At 64.6% G+C, this 17175-nt stretch overlaps 4 protein-coding genes across 4 annotated transcripts; 3 read left to right on the forward strand and 1 right to left on the reverse strand.

Annotated features, from left to right (window-relative positions):
* The first annotated feature begins 6 nt into the window (after nucleotides 1-6).
* Nucleotides 7-12717, forward strand: RGL2 (ral guanine nucleotide dissociation stimulator like 2). The gene is given in 21 exon segments (XM_068668528.1): nucleotides 7-520; nucleotides 2079-2193; nucleotides 2196-2289; nucleotides 4337-4399; nucleotides 4493-4654; nucleotides 4687-4780; nucleotides 6046-6228; nucleotides 6230-6262; nucleotides 7525-7628; nucleotides 7723-7807; nucleotides 8449-8511; nucleotides 8604-8678; nucleotides 8799-8831; nucleotides 9873-9994; nucleotides 11517-11606; nucleotides 11710-11833; nucleotides 11935-11967; nucleotides 11969-12181; nucleotides 12271-12325; nucleotides 12328-12384; nucleotides 12466-12717. Coding segments are annotated over 21 exon segments (2115 nt in total). The 5' UTR covers nucleotides 7-403; the 3' UTR covers nucleotides 12666-12717.
* On the forward strand, nucleotides 6336-7518 carry LOC137849049 (proteoglycan 4-like). Its single transcript, XM_068668525.1, has one exon. The coding sequence runs from the start codon at nucleotides 6336-6338 to the stop codon at nucleotides 7425-7427; it is 1092 nt and encodes a 363-aa protein (XP_068524626.1). The 3' UTR covers nucleotides 7428-7518.
* A 56-nt stretch (nucleotides 12718-12773) lies between the features above and the next one.
* On the reverse strand, nucleotides 12774-14826 carry PFDN6 (prefoldin subunit 6). Its single transcript, XM_068668526.1, is given in 6 exon segments — nucleotides 12774-13008; nucleotides 13091-13166; nucleotides 13169-13214; nucleotides 13311-13381; nucleotides 14573-14643; nucleotides 14761-14826. Coding segments are annotated over 5 exon segments (366 nt in total). The 5' UTR covers nucleotides 14637-14643; nucleotides 14761-14826; the 3' UTR covers nucleotides 12774-12899.
* Nucleotides 14827-15623: 797 nt separating this feature from the next.
* On the forward strand, nucleotides 15624-17145 carry B3GALT4 (beta-1,3-galactosyltransferase 4). The gene has a single exon (XM_068668524.1). It carries the CDS (start codon nucleotides 15639-15641, stop codon nucleotides 17118-17120), a length of 1482 nt encoding a protein of 493 aa, XP_068524625.1. The 5' UTR covers nucleotides 15624-15638; the 3' UTR covers nucleotides 17121-17145.
* Nucleotides 17146-17175: the final 30 nt, after the last annotated feature.

Consider the following 17175-nt stretch of genomic DNA (forward strand, 5'->3'; position numbering starts at 1 on the left):
GGAAGCACTGGAACACTACTGGGATGCTGTGGGACAGCACTGGGAGCACTGGAAGCACCACTGGGATGCTATGGGACAGCACTGGGAGCACCACTGGGATGCTATGGGACTTCACTGGGAGTACTGGATGCTATGGGGCATCACTGGGATGCAGTGGTGTGTCACTGGGAGCACTGGGATGCTATGGGGCAGCACTGGGAGCACTGGAGCACCACTGGGATGCTGTGGGGCAGCACTGGGAGCACTGGGAGCACCACTGGGATGCTGTGGGGCAGCCAGCGGGTGCTGAGGGCCCCCCCTCTCGCCCAGGCCCCCCCCCCCACCATGCCCGTGCCGTGGGGCTGACCGCGCCGTGGGTCGGAGCCGTGGGTCGGAGCCGTGGGTCGGAGCCGTGGGGCGCCCCATGCTCCCGCGGGCGCTGCGGGCGCTGCTGGAGGGGGCCCGGCCCCCCCTGGGCCAGGAGCCGGGGGTGGTGCTCAGCTCCTACCGGCCCTGCCCCCCCGACGAGGACCCTCCCCAGGTGAGAGCGGGGTGGGGGTGGGGGGCCGTGGGGACATCGCGGGGGGTGGGGCGTGGCACTGGGAGGCGGTGGGTGGTGTTGGGTGCCACTGTAGGGCAGTGGGTGTAACTGGGGGGCAATGGGTGCCACTGGGTGCCATTGGGGGGTGTTGGGTGCTGTTGGGTGCTGGGGGGCAGTGGGTTCAGTTGGGTGCCACTGGGGGGCAATGGGTTCAGTTGGGTGCCATTAAGGGCAATGGGTGCTGTTGGGTGCCACTGGGGAGCAACGGGTGTCATTGGGGGTCAATGACATCATCTGGGGGGGCAATGGGTGCTGTTGGGTGCCACTGGGGGGCAATGGGTGCCATTGGGTGGTGTTGGGTGCTGGGTGCCATTGGGGGTCAATGGGGGTCATTGGGGGTCAATGACATCATCTGGGGGGTCAATGTGGGTGCTGTTGGGTGCCGTTAGGGAGCAATGGGTGCCATTGGGTGGTGATGGGTGCTGTTGGGTGTTGGGTGCCATTTAGAGGTGTTGGGTGCCATTGGGTGGTGCTGGGTGCCATTGGGGGGTGTTGGGTGCCGTTGGGTGTTGGGTGCCATTGGGGGTCAATGATGTCATCTGGGGGGGCAGTGGGTGCTGTTGGGTGCCATTGGGTGTCAATGGGTTCAGCTGGGGGCCAATGGGTGCTGTTGGTCCCACTGGGGGGCACTGGTCGGGGCAGTTGGGTGGGGATGGGTGCCATTGGGTGTTGGGTGCCATTGGGGGTCAATGGAGGTCATTGGGGATCAATGACATCATCTGGGGGGCAGTGGGTGCTGTTGGGTGCCATTGGGTGGTGATGGGTGCTGTTGGGTGCTGAGTGCCATTGGGGGTCAATGGGGGTCATTGGGGGTCAATGATGTCATCTGCAAGGGCAGTGGGTGCTGTTGGGTGCCGTGGGGTAGCGATGGGTGCCATTGGGTGTCAATGTGGGTCAATGGGTGTCATTGGGGGTCAATGACATCATCTGAGGGGGCAATGGGTGCTGTTGGGTGCCATTGGGGGTCAGTGGGTGCCATTGGGTGGTGATGGGTGCCATTGGGGGTCAATGGGGGTCAATGGGTGCCATTGGGGGTCAATGACATCATCTGGGGGGGCAGTGGGTGCTGTTGGGTGCCATTGGGTGTCAATGGGTGCCATTGGGTGGTGATGGGTGCCGTTGGGTGCTGGGTGCCATTGGGGGTCAACGGGTGTCATTGGGGTCAATGACATCATCTGGGGGGCAATGGGTGCCATTGGGGGTCAATGGGAGTCAATGGGGGTCAATGGGGGTCAATGTGGGTCATTGGGGGTCAATGACATCATCTGGGGGGGCAGTGGGTGCTGTTGGGTGCCATTGGGGAGCAATGGGTGCCATTGGGTGCTGGGTGCCATTGGGGGTCAATGGGGGTCATTGGGGGTCAATGACATCATCTGGGGGGGCAATGGGTGCTGTTGGGTGCCATTGGGGGTCAATGGGTGCCACTGGGGGCGATGGGTGCCATGGGGTGATGCCACCACCCGGTGCCACCACCCGGTGCCCCGGCCCCGCGGTGCAGGCGGAGGTGCGCGAGGACGACGCCGTCTTCACCCTGGCCCCCCGCCCTGGGGCGCCCCCCGCCCGCCTGCTGCGCGCCGCCCCCCTCCCTCGCCTGGTGCGGCACCTGCTGGAGGCCCCGCCCGCGGGGACGCAGCCTTCGTCCCCACCTTCCTCGCCACCTTCCGTGCCTTCACCCGGCCCCACGACGTCCTGCGCCTGCTGCTCGCCAGGTGGGGGCGCGGGGACGTTTGGGGGGGCTTGGGGACGTTGGGGGGGGCTTGGGGACGTTGAGGGGGGTCTTTGGGATATTTTGTGGGTGCTTGGGGACATCGCATGGGGGCTTGGGGACATTATATGGGGTCTTGGGACATTGTGGGGGGGATTGGGGACGTTGTGGGGGCTGGGGACTTTGGGGGGGTCTTTGGGATATTTTGTGGGTGCTTTGGGACATCGCATGGGTCTTGGGGACATTGTGGGGGGGCTTGGGGACGTTACATGGGGGCTTGGGACGTTGTGGGGGACTTGGGGACCTTGGGGGGGGCTTGGGGACGTTGTGGGGGGCTTGGGGGTATTTTGTGGGTGCTTGGGGACATTTGGGGGTCTTGGGGTGTTGTGGGGCGGCTTGGGGACATTGCATGGGGTCTTGGGGACATTGCATGGGGTCTTGGGGATGTTACATGGGGGCTTGGGGACATAGTTGGGGGGCTTGGGGACATTGGGGGGGGCGCTTGGGAATATTTTATGGGCACTTGGGACATCGCATGGGGTCTTGGGGACATTGTGGGGGGGCTTGGGGACATTGGGGGTGGCTTTGGGATATTTTGTGGGTGCTTGGGGATGTTGCATGGGGTCTTGGGGACATTTACTGGGGTCTTGGGGACATTGTGGGGGGACTGGGGGACGTTGTGGGGGGGGCTTGGGGACGTTACATGGGCGCTTGGGGACATTGTATGGGGTCTTGGGACGTTACATGGGGTCTTGGGGTCATTGTGGGGGAACTTGGGGACGTTGTTGGGGGGCTTGGGGACATTGTGGGGGGGCTTGGGGATGTTGGGGGGGGCTTGGGGACGTTGGGGGGGGCTTTGGGATATTTAGTGGGTACTTGGGGACATCGCATGGGGTCTTGGGGACATTTATTGGGGGCTTGGGGACATTGTGGGGGGCTGGGGGCTTTGGGGGGTCTTTGGGATATTTTGTGGGCACTTGGGGACATCGTATGGGGTCTTGGAGACATTATATGGGGTCTTGGGGACATTGTGGGGGGACTTGGGGACGTTACATGGGGGCTTGGGGACATTGTGGGGGGGCTTGGGGATGTTTTGTGGGTGCTTGGGGACATCGCATGGGGGCTTGGGGATGTTACATGGGGGCTTGGGGACGTTGGGGGGGACTTGGGGACACTGGGGGGGGCTTGGGGACGTTGGGGGGGTCTTTGGGATATTTTGTGGGTGCTTGGGGACATTGCATGGGGGCTTGGGGACGTTACATGGGCGCTTGGGGACATCGTATGGAGTCTTGGGGATGTTACGTGGGGGCTTGGGGACATAGTTGGGGGGCTTGGGACATTGGGGGGGGCGCTTGGGAATATTTTATGGGCACTTGGGGACATCGCATGGGGTCTTCGGGACATTACATGGGGTCTTGGTGACATTGTGGGGGTGCTTGGGGATGTTCGGGGGCTTGGGGACATTGGGGGGGGGGCTTTGGGATATTTTGTGGGTGCTTTGGGACATTTCATGGGGTCTTGGGGATGTTACATGGGGGCTTGGGGACATTGTGGGGGGCTTGGGGATATTTTGTGGGTGCTTGGGGACATCACATGGGGGCTTGGGGACGTTGTGGGGGCTTGGGGACGTTGGGGGTGGGGCTTGGGGGTATTTTGTGGGTGCTTGGGGACATCGCATGGGGTCTTGGGGACGTTACGTGGAGTCTTGGGGTCATTGTGGGGGAACTTGGGACGTTGTTGGGGGGCTTGGAGATGTTGGGGGGACTTGGGACATTGGGGGGGGCTTTGGGATATTTTGTGGGTGCTTGGGGACATTTATTGGGGTCTTGGGGGCATTACATGGGGTCTTGGGGACGTTGTGGGGGGGCTTGGGGACGTTGGGGGGGGCTGGGAGCTTTGTGGGGGGGTCTTTGGGATATTTTGTGGGTGCTTGGGGACATCGTATGGGGTCTTGGAGACATTATATGGGGTCTTGGAGACATTATATGGGGTCTTGGGGACATTTATTGGGGACATTTATTAGCTCTGACCCCCTCCCCGTGTCCCCCCAGGCTGGAAGAAATGGGGGGGCTCTCGGCAGCCCCCAACTCCCCGGAGGTGGCTGAGGCCAAGGGGTGAGTGACGACCCCGTCCCCATGTCCCTGTCCCCATGTCCCGTCCCCATTTCCACCCCGTCCCTGTCCCCGTCCCTCTCGGTGTCCCCGCAGGGCGCTGGCGGCGCTGCTCGGCGCCTGGCTGGACGGGTACCCCGAAGATTTCGGGGGCCCCCCCGCCGCCCCCCTGGCCGAGCGCCTGATGGGGGTCCTGGAACCGGGCTCGGAAGCGGGGCGGCGCCTGGAGAACCTGCGGGGAGCCCCCCCCGAGCCCCCCACCCCACAGCCCGACGGGGACGAGGACGGGACGGGGACGGGGACGGGGACGGGGACGCCGACCCCCTGGACATCCTCGCCTTCCAGGCGCAGGAGGTGGCCGAGCAGCTGACGCTGATGGAGGCGGTGAGCACCCCAAAAAAGAGGCACCCCAAAAGTCCCGCACTCCCCCCAAAATCCCGGAGTCTTAAAAAAAAACTACCCCAAAAATCCCTTATCCTGAAAAAATGCACCCAAAAGTCCTGTATCCCCCAAAAAATGTACCCCAAAATTCTGTGTCCCCCAAAACTGTATCCCAAATGTCCCGTATACCCCAAATCCCCCCCAAACTGCACCCTGAAAGTCCTGTGTCCCCCATAAAACACCCCAAAAATCCTCCACCCCCCAAAAAAGCCCCAAATCCTGTATCCCAAAGAAAACCATCCCTAATGTACCTCGATGTCCCCATGTCAGTGTTGTGTCCCCACGTCCCCATGTCCCCATCTCCACACCATGTCCCCATGTCCTCCAACCCCATAACTCTCCGTCCCCACGTCCCCAATGTCCCCATGTCCCATGTCCCATCTCCACGCCGTGTCCCCATGTCCCCATCTCCACACCTTGTCCCCATGTGCCCCAACCCCATAACTCCCCATCCCCATGTCCCCATGTCCCTCCATCCCCATGTCCCATGATGTCCCCATCTCCACACCATGTCCCCATGTCCCCCAACCCCACAACTCCCCATCCCCATGTCCCCAATGTCCCCATGTCTCCATCTCCACACCATGTCCCCCAACCCCATAACTCCCTGTCCCACGTCCCCACGTCCCCATGTCCCCATCTCCATGTCATGTCCCCATGTCCCCCCAACCCCATAACTCCCCATCCCCATGCCCCATGTCCCCATGTCCCCATTCCCATGTCATGTCCCCATGTCCCTCCATCCCCATGTCCCTCGATGTCCCCATCTCCACACCCTGTCCTGATGTCCCCCAACCCCATAACTCCCGTCCCCACGTCCCCATGTCCCCATCTCCATGCTGTGTCCCCACGTCCTTCCGATCCCATGTCCCTTGATGTCCCCCATGTCCCCATCTCCATGTCCCCATCCCCATGTCCCTTGATGTCCCATCTCCACACCATGTCCCCACGTCCTACAACCCATAACTCCCCATCCCCATGTCCCCATCTCTACACCGTGTCCCCATGTCCCCCAACCCCATAACTCCCTGTCCCCACGTCCCCAATGTCCCCATGTCCCCATCTCCACACCGTGTCCCCCAACCCCATAACTCCCCGTCCCCATGTCCCCATGTCCCTTGATGTCCCCATCTCCACACCATGTCCCCCAACCCCCCACCCCCACGCCCCCACCCCCCCCCGACCCCATTGTCCCTTGATGTCCCCAGGACCTCTTCGTCCGCCTGGTGCCCTACGAGTGCTTGGGGGCGCTGTGGTCGCAGCGGGACAAGAAGGGACAGGAGCGCGCCTGTCCCAGCGTCCGCGCCACCGTGCGCCAGTTCAACCGCCTGGCGGGGGCCGTGGTGCGCTCCTGCCTGGGGGGCGCGGGGCTGCGGCCCCCCCAGCGCGCCGCGCCTGCTGGAGAAGTGGATCCGCGTGGCCGAGGTCAGCGGGGAGGGGACGGGGGGACGGGGGACGGGAGGGGGTGGGTTCTGGGGGGGGTGGGGTGGTGACCCCAATGGAAGTGACCTTAATGGAAGTGACCCCAATGGAGGTGACCACAATGGACCCAAGGGAGGTGGCCCCAATGGACCCAAGGGAGGTGGCCCCAATAGAGGTGACCCCAAGGGACGTGACCCCAATGGAAGTGATCCCAGTGGAGGTGACCCCAATGGAAGTGGCCCCAAGGGAGGTGACCCCAATGGAAGTGACCCCAATGGAGGTGACCCCGATGGAGGTGGCCCCGATGGAGGTGGCCCCAATGGCGGTGACCCCAATGGACCCAATGGAGGTGGCCCCAATGGAGATGGCCCCAATGGAAGTGACCCTAATGGAAGTGGCCCCAAGGGAGGTGACCCCAATGGAGGTGACCCCAAGGGAAGTGGCCCCAATGGAAGTGACCCCAATGGAGATGGCCCCAAGGGAAGTGACCCCAATGGAGGTGACCCCAATGGAGGTGGCCCCAAGGGAGGTGACCCCCAAGGGAGGTGGCCCCAATAGAAGTGACTCCAGTGGAGGTGACCCCAATGGACCCAATGAAGTGACCCCAAGGGAGGTGACCCCAATGGAGGTGACCCCCAAGGGAGGTGGCCCCAATAGAAGTGACCCCAATGGAGGTGACCCCAATGGACCCAATGAAGTGACCCCAATGGAGGTGACCCCAATGGAGGTGGCCCCAATGGAGGTGACCCCAATGGAAGTGACCCCAAGGGAGGTGGCCCCAATAGACCCAAGGGAGGTGGCCCCAAGGGAGGTGACCCCAAGGGAGGTGACCCCAATGGACCCAATGGAGTTGGCCCCAAGGGAGGTGACCCCAATGGAGGTGACCTTGTCCCCAGTGGAGCTGTCCCCAGTAGAGTTGCCCCCAATGGAGGTGACCCCAGTGGAGGTGGCCCCAATAGAGGTGACACCAATGGAAGTGACCCCAAGGGAGGTGACCCCAATGGACCCAAGGGAGGTGACCCCAAAGGAGGTGTCCCAAATGGAGGTGTCCCCAGTGGGGGTGTCCCCACCAGAGGTGTCCCCAACGGAGATGTCCCCAACAGAGGTGACCCCAGTGGCGGCAACCACCACGGCGGTGCCCCACATGGGACACCCCCCCTGGCAGTGACCCCTCTGGCGGTGTCCCCATCCCTAAGGGGGGGGTCCTGGGGCGCCCCGTGGGGGTGTCCCCGTGGGGGGGGGTGACAGTCCCCGTGTGTCCCCAGGAGTGCCGCGCGCTGCGCAACTTCTCGTCCCTCTGCGCCATCGTCTCGGCGCTGCAGTCCAGCCCCGTGCACCGGCTCAAGCACAGCTGGGAGGAGATCGGCCGGTACGGGGACAAGGGGACAAAGGGACGAGGGGACAAAGGGACAAGGGGACAAGGGGACAGGGGACGGGGACACGCTCAGCCCCTGTCCCCGCAGGGACGCCCAGCGGAGCTACGAGGAGCTCAGCGCCATCTGCTCCGAGCAGGACAACTACAGCGCCAGCCGCCAGCTGCTCTTCCAGGTCTGTCCCCAACCCTGTCCCTTGTCCCCAACCCTGTCCCTTGTCCCCAACCCTGTCCCTTGTCCCCAAACCTTTGTCCCTTGTCCCCAACCCTGCCGCTTTTCCTCATCCCCGTCTTTTGTCCCAATCTCCCTTCCTTTGTCCCAATTTCTGCCCCTTGCCGCTGTCCCCACGCTTGTCCCCGGTGATGTCCCCAACCCTGTCCCTTGTCCCCAGCCCTGTCCCTTGTCCCCAACCCTGTCCCTTGTCCCCATCCCCATCCCATGTCCCCAACCACGTCCTTTGTCCCTTGTCCCCATCCTTGCCCCCATCCCCATCCCTTGTCCCCATCCCCATCCCTTGTCCCCGGTCCCCATCCCATGTCCCCAACCACATCCTTTGTCCCTTGTCCCCATCCTTGCCCCCCATCCTGTCCCTTGTCCCCAGTACCCGTCCCCATCCCATGTCCCCAACCATGGTCCTTTGTCCCTTGTCCCCATCCTTACCCCCATCCCCATCCCTTGTCCCTGGTCCCCATCCCATGTCCCCAACCACATCCTTTGTCCCTTGTCCCCATCCCAGCCCCACATCCCCTGTCCCCCACACCCAGCTGTCCCCAACCTCCCCCCTGATGTCCCCCCGTGTCCCCATGTCCCCCCCAGGACACCCCGCAGGACACCACCCCGCGCCGCCAGCCACGCCGCCCCTCGGACCAGCGCCCCGTGGTGAGGGATGGGGACAAGGGGACAATTTGGGGGGGGGGTGACAACGGGGACAGCGGCCACCGCGCCCTCACCTCTTGTCCCCTCTCCTCCAGGGGGTTGTCCCCTACCTGGGGACCTTCCTCCGCGACCTGGTGATGCTGGACGCAGCCATGAAGGACGAGCTGGAGGTGGGGACGTGTCCCCATGGGGGGGGGGGACACACAGCGGGGTGTCCCCAGACCTGGGGGAGGGGGTGTCCTTGGGGACAGGGGTGTCCCCAGGCTGATGGCGGTGTCCCTCTCCTGCAGAACGGCTGGATCAACTTTGAGAAGCGCCGCAAGGTGGGGCCCTGTCCCCGTCCCCTGTCCCCATCCCTGTCCCCTGTCCCCATCCCCATCCCTTATCCCTGTCCCTGTCCCCATCCCCTGTCCCTGTCCCCTGACCCCATCCCCATCCCTTATCCTTGTCCCCTGTCCTTGTCCCCATCCCTCATCCCTGTCCCCATCCCTTATCCCTTATCCTTGTCCCTGTCCCCTGTCCCTGTCCCCTGTCCCCGTCCCCTGTCCCTGTCCCCATCCCTTATCCCTGTCCCCGTCCCCTGTCCCCCAGCCCCCTGTAGTGTCCCCATCCCTTGTCCCCTGTCCCCCAGCCCTGTTCCCTCTCGTGTTTCTTGTCCCCTGTCCCCAGTCCCTATCCCTGTCCCCTGTTGTGTCCCATGCCCCTGTCACCAGCCCCCCACCCAGACGCATCCGTGTGTCCCCACACCCCATCCCCGTGTCCCAACACCATGTCCCCATGTCCCCACACCCCATCCCAGTGTCCCCAACCCCATCCCTGTGTCCCCACACCCATCCCCACATCCCCACACCCCATCCCCATGTCCCCCAACCCCATCCCCATGTCCCCACACCCCGTCTCCGTGTCCCCATGCCCCATCCCCATGTCCCCACACCCAATCCCTGTGTCCCTACACCCAGTCCCCACATCCCCACACCCCATCCCCATGTCCCCAACCCCATCCCTGTGTCCCCAACCCCATTTCCATGTCCCCACACACTCCCCACGTCCCCACACCCCGTCCCCATGTCCCCAACCCCATCCCCATGTCCCCACACCCCATCCTTGTGTCCCCAACCCCATCCCCATGTCCCCCAACCCCATCCCCATGTCCCCACACCCCATCCTTGTGTCCCCAACCCCGTCCCCATGTCCCCACACACTCCCCATGTCCCCATATCCTGTCCCCACACCCCATACCCATGTCCCCATGTCCCCACGCCCCATCCCCATGTCCCTAACCCCATCCCTATGTCCCCACACCCCGTCCCCGTGTCCCCAACCCCCCCCCCCGTCCCCGTGTCCCCATCGCGGTGTCCCCGCAGGAGTTCGAGGTGCTGTCCCAGGTCCGTGTCCTGCAGGCCTCGTGTCGCCGCTACCGCCTGCAGCCCCGGCCCCGCTTCCGCCGATGGCTGCGGGCGCTGCGGGCCCTGCCCGAGGCTCAGAGGTGGGACGGGGGGGGACACGGCCCTATGGGGTGGTGGCGGGGCCTTAGGGGGTGGTGACAGCCCTATGGGGTGGTGGCAGGGCCCTGTGGGGTGGTGGCGGGGCCTTATGGGGTGGTTACGTCCCTATGGGGTGATGGTGGGGCCTTATGGAGTGGTGGCAGGGTCCTATGGGGTGGTAGAATGTCCCTATAGGGTGGTGGTGGGGCCTTATGGGGTGGTGACGTCCCTATGGGGTGATGGTGGGGCCTTATGGGGTGGTGGTAGGTTCCTATGGGGTGGTAGGATGTCCCTATAGGGTGGTGGCAGGGCCCTGTGGGGTGGTGGCAGGGCCTTATGGGGTGGTGACATGTCCCTATGGGGTGGTGACAAGGCCCTGTGGGGTGGTGGCATGGTCCTATAGGGTGGTGGGGCCTTATGGGGTGGTGGTGATGGTCCTATGGGGTGGTAGAATGTCCTTATGGGGTGGTGACAGGGCCTTATGGGGTGGTGACAGCCCTATGGGGTGGTGGTGGGGCCTTATGAGGTGGTGGCTTGGTCCTATGGGATGTGGGACATGTCCCTATGGAGTGGTGGCAGGGCCCTATGGGGTTGGTGACGTCCCTATGGGGTTGGTTATGTCCCTATGGGGTGGTGGCGGGGCCTGATGGGGTGGTGGCAGGGCCTCATAGGGTGGTGACATCCCTGTGGGGTGGTGGCGGGTTCCTATGGGGTGGTGGCGGGGCCTTATGGGGTGGTTATGCCCCTATGGGGTGATGGTGGGGCCTTATGGGGTGGTGGTAGGTTCTTGTGGGGTGGTAGAATGTCCCTATAGGGTGGTGGCAGGGCCCTGTGGGGTGGTGGCGGGGCCTTATGGGGTGGTGACGTCCCTGTGGGTGGTGACAGGGCCTTATGGGGTGGTGACAGGGCCTTTTGGGGTGGTGATGTCCCTTTGGGGTGGTGGCAGGGCCGTGTGGGGTGGTGGCGGGGCTTTATGGGGTGGTAGAATGGCCTATAGGGTGGTGACAGGGCCTTATGGGGTTGGTGACATCCCTATGGGGTGGTAGCAGGGCCCTGTGGGGTGGTGGCGGGGCCTTATGGGGTGGTGACGTCCCTATGGGGTGGTGCTGGGGCCTTATGGGGTGGTGGCATGGTCCTATGGGGTGTGGGACATGTCCCTATGGAGTGGTGGCAGGCCCTGTGGGGTGGTGATGTCCCTGTGGGGTGGTGCTGGGGCCGTATGGGTTGGTGACATCCCTTTGGGGTGGTGGTGGGGCCTTATGGGGTTGGTGACATCCCTATGGGGTGGTGACATGTCCCTATGGGGTGGTAGCAAGGCCCTGTGGGGTGGTGATGTCCCTATGGGGTGGTGACATCCCTATGGGGTGGTGGCAGGGCCCTGTGGGGTGGGGGCCTTATGGGGTGCTGGTGGGGCCCCGTGGGGGGGTGGCATGGTCCTATGGGCTATGGGGGCATGTCCCTATGGGGTTGGTGGCACCCCCTGCCCCACATGTCCCCCTGTGTCCCCCCCCCGTGTCCCCACAGCCACAGCCTCTCCTGTGCCATCGAGCCCCCCGGGGACACGCCGCCCCCGCGCCCCCCCAAGCCCTCGCTGGTCATCACGCACTGCACAGAGTGAGTGGGTCTGGGGGGGGAGGGGGGGAGAGAAAATTGGGGTGCGGGGGGGGGTCACCCCCTTTGTACCCCCCCCCTATATCCCCCCCCATTCCCCTTGCAGGCTCCTGACCTCCGTGGGGACCCCCTTGGTGTCTTGGGACCAGCCCTGCTCCCCCCCTGCCCCCCCCGCCCTCCTCGTCACCCCCCCCCGGGGCACCTCCCAGCTGCTGCCGCGCCTGGCCCAGGTGAGACCCCCCCCAAAATTAAAAAATATGGGGAGGGGGGGGGGGCACCCTCAGCATGACCCTAAACCCCCCCCCAACCTTTTTTTCCCCCCCCCCCCCAGCACATCAAGTGGCCGTCGGTGTCGGCGCTGGACGAAGCCGCGGCCACCACCACCCCCCTGTCCCCCGTTGTCCCCCCCCCCCGCCACACCGGGGTCGTTGTCCCCCCCCCCCGGCCATGCCCCGAGCCCCCCCCCCAGGGGCCACCGGCGCTCGGCGTCCTGCGGCTCGGCCGTGCCCCCCTGCGAGTGCCGCATCATCCGGGCGCGCATGGAGCTGCACAACGGCAGCCTCTACAAGAGCATCCTGGTGAGACCCCAAAAATTCCCTTTTCCCACCCCAAAAAAAAATAACAACGAATTTTGGGTGAAAAAAACGCCGATTTTGGGGGTTCGCAGATTACCAGCCAGGACAAGACCCCCGCCGTGGTGGCCAAGGTGCTGGAGAAGCACGGGCAGGAGGGGGCTGCGGCCCCCGCTTCCAGCTGGTGCAGCTCCTCCCCGAGGACCGCGGTGAGTTTTTGGGGGTTTTAGTAAAAAAATCATAAAAATGCCCCAAATTCCCCCGAATTAACCCCAAAAATCCCCCCGCAGAGCTCCTCCTGCCGCCCTCCGCCAACGTTTTCTACGCCATGAGCGCCGCCAGCCTGGATTTCGCCCTCCGGCCCCGCCAGCACCCTGGGGGGGGGACGACGACCCCGAGCGGCCGCCCCCCCCCGGGGGGTCCCGAGCTCAGCGCCACCTTCCCCAAAATCAAAGCCACCGGGCGCAAGCTGACCCGGGCTTTGTTTTAATTATTTTTTTTTGGGGGGGGGGGCAAAATTTGGGCTTTATTTTAATTTAGGGGGGTGGGAAATTTGGGGGGGGGTCAACACTACGGCAATAAAGACACTACGCCCCGCGGGTGTGAAAATCGGTGCGTTTTAATGACTTTTTTTTAAATTTTTAATTTTTTTTTTAATTATTTTTTTAATTTTTAATTATTTTTTTTTAAAGGGGGGGGCGTTTTGGGGTGTCCCCCCCCCATTTTACCCCTTGCCCTGCGCCCGCTGCAGGTCCTGCTGCAGCCTGGCCAGCGCCTCGCGCCGCTGCTCCGCCTTCTGCTCCATCTCCTGCATCTGCTGCTCGTAGCGCTTGCTGCGGGGGGGGGTTAATTAGAGTTAATTAGCGTTAATTACCGGGGGGGGGCACCCCCAAAACCCCCCCCCCAAATACCCACATTTCCCCGGTGATGTACGCCAGGCGCTTGGCCACGGTGGCCCTGGCCTCCTCCATGTCCTGCCGCACCAGCACCGCCCCATCAGCTTGAAGACGGCGTTGGTGTCGTCCAGCAGCTCCAGCTCCTGATTTTTTGGGGCAATTTCATGGTTTTTAGAGTGTTTCAATTTTTTTGGGGTTGTTTTCGGGTTGTTTTTGGTTTTTTTTTTGGGGGGGCTCACCTCCTTGACGATGTTGTTCTCCGTCAGCTGCGCCTCCAGCTTCTGCCGCGCCGCCACCGACTTGCTGAGGTCTTTTTGGGGGGGGGCACACACAAAATTTTGGGGTGATTTGCCCCGAAATTGGGGTGTGGGGAGAGAAACACAAAATCTGGGGGGGTTTGCCCCAAAAACGGGGTGTGGGGGGGTAATGGGATGTGTAGGGGGTTATGGGGTGGGGTATGGGGTTATGGGGGGGGGATATGGGGTTGGGGGTGGGGGGGTGGGGAGTGGGGGCTGTGGGGGGATATGGGGTTTGGGGGGGGTTATAGGGTATGGGAGGGGGTTATAGGGTCTGGGGGGGGGATATGGGGTATGGGGGGATGGTGGGGGGGTTATGGGGTATGGGAGGGGGTTATAGGGTCTGGGGGGGTCATGGGGGGTTATGGGGTGGGGTATGGGGTTATGGGGGGGATATGGGGTTGGGGGGGATGGGGTGGGGAGTGGGGGATGGGGGGGTGTGGGGAGGTTATGGGGTGTTGGAGGGGTTTATAGGGTCTGGGGGGGGCAATGGGGGTTATGGGTGAATAATGGGGGATTATAGGGGATGGGGGGTATGATGGGGGGGGGTTATAGGGGATGGGAGGGGGTTATGGGGTATGGGGGGGGTTATGGGGGTGAATAATGGGGAATTATAGGGGATGGGGGGATGTGGGGGGGTTATAGGGTCTGGGGGGGGGGCAATGGGGGGTTATGGGGTGAATAATGGGGGATATGGGGGATGGGGGTGTGTGGGGGGGGTTATAGGGTATGGAGTGTAAAACGGGGGTTATGGGATGGAGAGGTGATGGGGGGATTATGGGGGGATTATGGGGTACGGGGGGGGGAGATGGGGGTTATGGGGGGCAGAAAATGGGGGATTATGGGGTATGGGGGGGGAAATGAGGTTATGGGGTGTGGGTGGGTGAAGATGGGGGTTATGGGGTGGGGGGGATGGGATTATGGGGTGGGGGTGGGGATAAAGAGGGGGCTCTGGGGGATTAATGGGGTACAGGGGGTTGGGGGGGGCTGTGGGAGGGTTATGGGGGGGGTATGGGTTTGGGGGGGGGTTATGGGGGGGTAAGGGGTGGGGGGGGAGGCCGTGGGGGGGTTATGGGGCGTTGTGGGGCGTTGTGGGGGAGTTATGGGGCGTTATAGGGGGTTATGGGGGGGATATGGGGGGGTTTTCGGGGGGTTTTTGGGGGGTTTTTTGGGGGGGTTTCGGGGGGGCCCCTCCCGCCCCGTACCTTTCTGCAGCTGCTGGTACTTCTCCAGCTCCCCCTGCAGCTTCTTCTGGATCTGCTCCGCCATGGCTGGGCTGGGGGGGGGGGAGGGCACAGGGAGGGGGGGGGTCACGGCCACGGCTGGGACCCCAAAAACCCCCCAAAAACCCCAAAAACCCCCCCCTCCCCCCCCGCTCCCCTCCCCCCCCCACCTCTCGGCGCTCCCCACGCCCGGCTCCGCGCAGGCCCCGCCCTCCCCCCCCCCACGTGACCCAAACCCCCCCACGTGACCCAAACCCCCGCCCCCCCCCTCCCCGCGCATGCGCGCTGCGCGCACCCCAACCGCCAACCCCGCTCTGAGCCACGCCCCCATTAAACCACGCCCACCTCCCTCAAGCCACGCCCACCACCCTCAAGCCACGCCCACCCCCCTCAGACCACGCCCCCTGCCTGGTACAGTCAGCCCGCTATGGCCACGCCCACTCAGCTCAGGCCACGCCCCCTCCACCCCTAGCCACGCCCACTCAGCCAATGAGCACGCCCAACCGCCCAGCTGGCCACGCCCACTCGATAGGCCACGCCCACCCCGCCCCTAGCCCCGCCCACCCCATAGGCTCTCCCAGTCCCCTACCAGCCCAGACCACGCCCACTCCGCTCTGGCCACGCCCCCAGCCCTAAGCCACGCCCACCCACCCTCTGGCCACGCCCACCCCAGCACAAGCCACGCCCACCCCCATAGACTCCTATAGCCCCCCACCAGCTCTGGCCACGCCCACTTAGCCCAGGCCACGCCCACCCCCAGGCCACGCCCCCTCCCCAGGCCACGCCCCCCATAGATCGGCGGGGATGTGCCGGAGGCGGCGGCCGGGCCGGCGGGCGCTGCGCAGGGCGGCGGGGCTGGGGCTGGGGCTGGGGCTGCTGCTGGGGCTGGCGCTGGGGGTGGGCAGCGGGGGCAGCGAGGAGCTGCTGGCGGCACTGCTGGCCGCGGGGCTGGAGAGGGGGGGCTGGGAGGGGGCGGGGGGGGAAGGGGGTGCAAATGGGTGGGGCATTGCAAATTGGGGGGGGGTTGCAAATGGTGGGGGGGTTGCAAATGGAGTGGGGTTTGCAAATGGTGCAGGGATTTGCAAAAGGTTTAGGCATTGCAAATGGTGCAGGCATTGCAAATGGGGCAGAGTTCGCAAATGGGGCAGGGTTTGCAAATGGGGCAAGGTTTGCAAACGGGGCAGGGTTTGCAAACGGGGCAGGGTTTGCAAACGGGGCAGGGTTTGCAAACGGGGCAGGGTTTGCAAACGGGGCAGGGTTTGCAAACGGTGCGGGGTTTGCAAACGGTTTAGGCATTGCAAATGGGGCAGGGTTTGCAAATGGTGGGAGCTTTGCAAAAGGGGGGGGCTTTGCGAGTGATGCGGGCATTGCAAACGGGGTGGGCTTTGCAAACGGCGGGGGCATTGCAAGCGATGCAGGCTTTGCAATCGGCACAGGCCTTGGAGCTGGTGCAGGAATTGCAAACGCTGCAGAAATTGCAAACAGTTTGCACATTGCAAACAGTGCATCCTTTGCAAATGCTGCAGGCATTGCAGGCAGTGCCCACCTTGCAAGCAATGCAGCGGCTGTGGGCATCCCTGGGGGTGACAGCCCCGCGCTCAGCGCGCCCCCCCCCAACCTGACGGCCCCCGCAGGCGGCGCCCCCCTCCCCATCCTGGCCGGCATCCCCGTCCTCGTGTCCCCCCCCGGCTGCGGGACCCCCTCTCCCTTCCTTCTGCTGCTGGTGCCCAGCGCCCCGGCGCATTTCGCCCAGCGCCAGGCGGTGCGGGACACCTGGGGGGGCTCGGGGGATTTCGGGGGGCTCCCCACCCGCACCCTTTTCGGTTTGGGGGTGCCGGTGGAGGGGGAGGCGGTGGGCGCAGCGGTGCAGGAGGAGGCTCGGCGGCACGGCGACGTGCTGCAGGGCGCCTTCGCCGACACCTACGCCAACCTGACCCCCAAAACCTTGCTGCTGCTGGGCTGGGCGGCCGCCCACTGCCCCGGCGCCCGCTTCGTCCTCAAAGCCGACGACGATTCCTTCGTGCACGTGCCGGGGCTGCTGAGCCTGCTGGGGGGCTGGCGGACCCCCCCCCGCCGCCTTTACCTGGGCCGCGTCCATTGGCGCGTGCGCCCCGAGCGGGACCCCCGGGGTCGCCACCACGTCCCCGCCGCCCTTTACCCCCCCGCCGCCTTCCCCCCCTACTGCAGCGGCAGCGCCTACGTCCTCTCGGCCCCCGCCGTGCTGGCGGTGCTGGAGGTGGCCCCCCGCGTCCCCCCCGTGGGACCCGAGGACGTTTTCGTGGGGCTGTGCGCCCGCCGAGCCGGCGTGGCCCCCCGGCACTCGGCGCGCATGGCCGGGGCCACCCGCTTCCCCCTGGACCCCTGCTGTTACGGGGGGGTCCTGCTGAGCGCCCACCGGCTGCGCCCCCCCGAGCTGCGGAGGGCCTGGGAGCTGGCGCGGGGGGGGGCGGCCGCCTGCAGCCCCCTGCAGCGGGTGCTGGGGGTGCTGCGCTGCAAGGCGCTGGCGGCGCTGCAGGGGCTGTGGGATTGAGCTTCAAGGGGGGGGTGCAAAATAAGGGCTGGGGGCTCGGGGTGGGGGGGTCAGG

The sequence above is a fragment of the Anas acuta genome, unplaced genomic scaffold (assembly GCF_963932015.1).
Source record: "Anas acuta unplaced genomic scaffold, bAnaAcu1.1 SCAFFOLD_412, whole genome shotgun sequence".
In the NCBI taxonomy this organism is placed as follows: Eukaryota; Metazoa; Chordata; class Aves; order Anseriformes; family Anatidae; genus Anas; species Anas acuta.

Excerpts from the sequence above, each read along its gene's own strand:
- LOC137849049 (XM_068668525.1), top strand. The coding sequence starts at position 6,336 with ATGGAAGTGACCTTAATGGAAGTGACCCCAATGGAGGTGACCACAATG.
- B3GALT4 (XM_068668524.1), top strand. The coding sequence starts at position 15,639 with ATGGAGTGGGGTTTGCAAATGGTGCAGGGATTTGCAAAAGGTTTAGGC.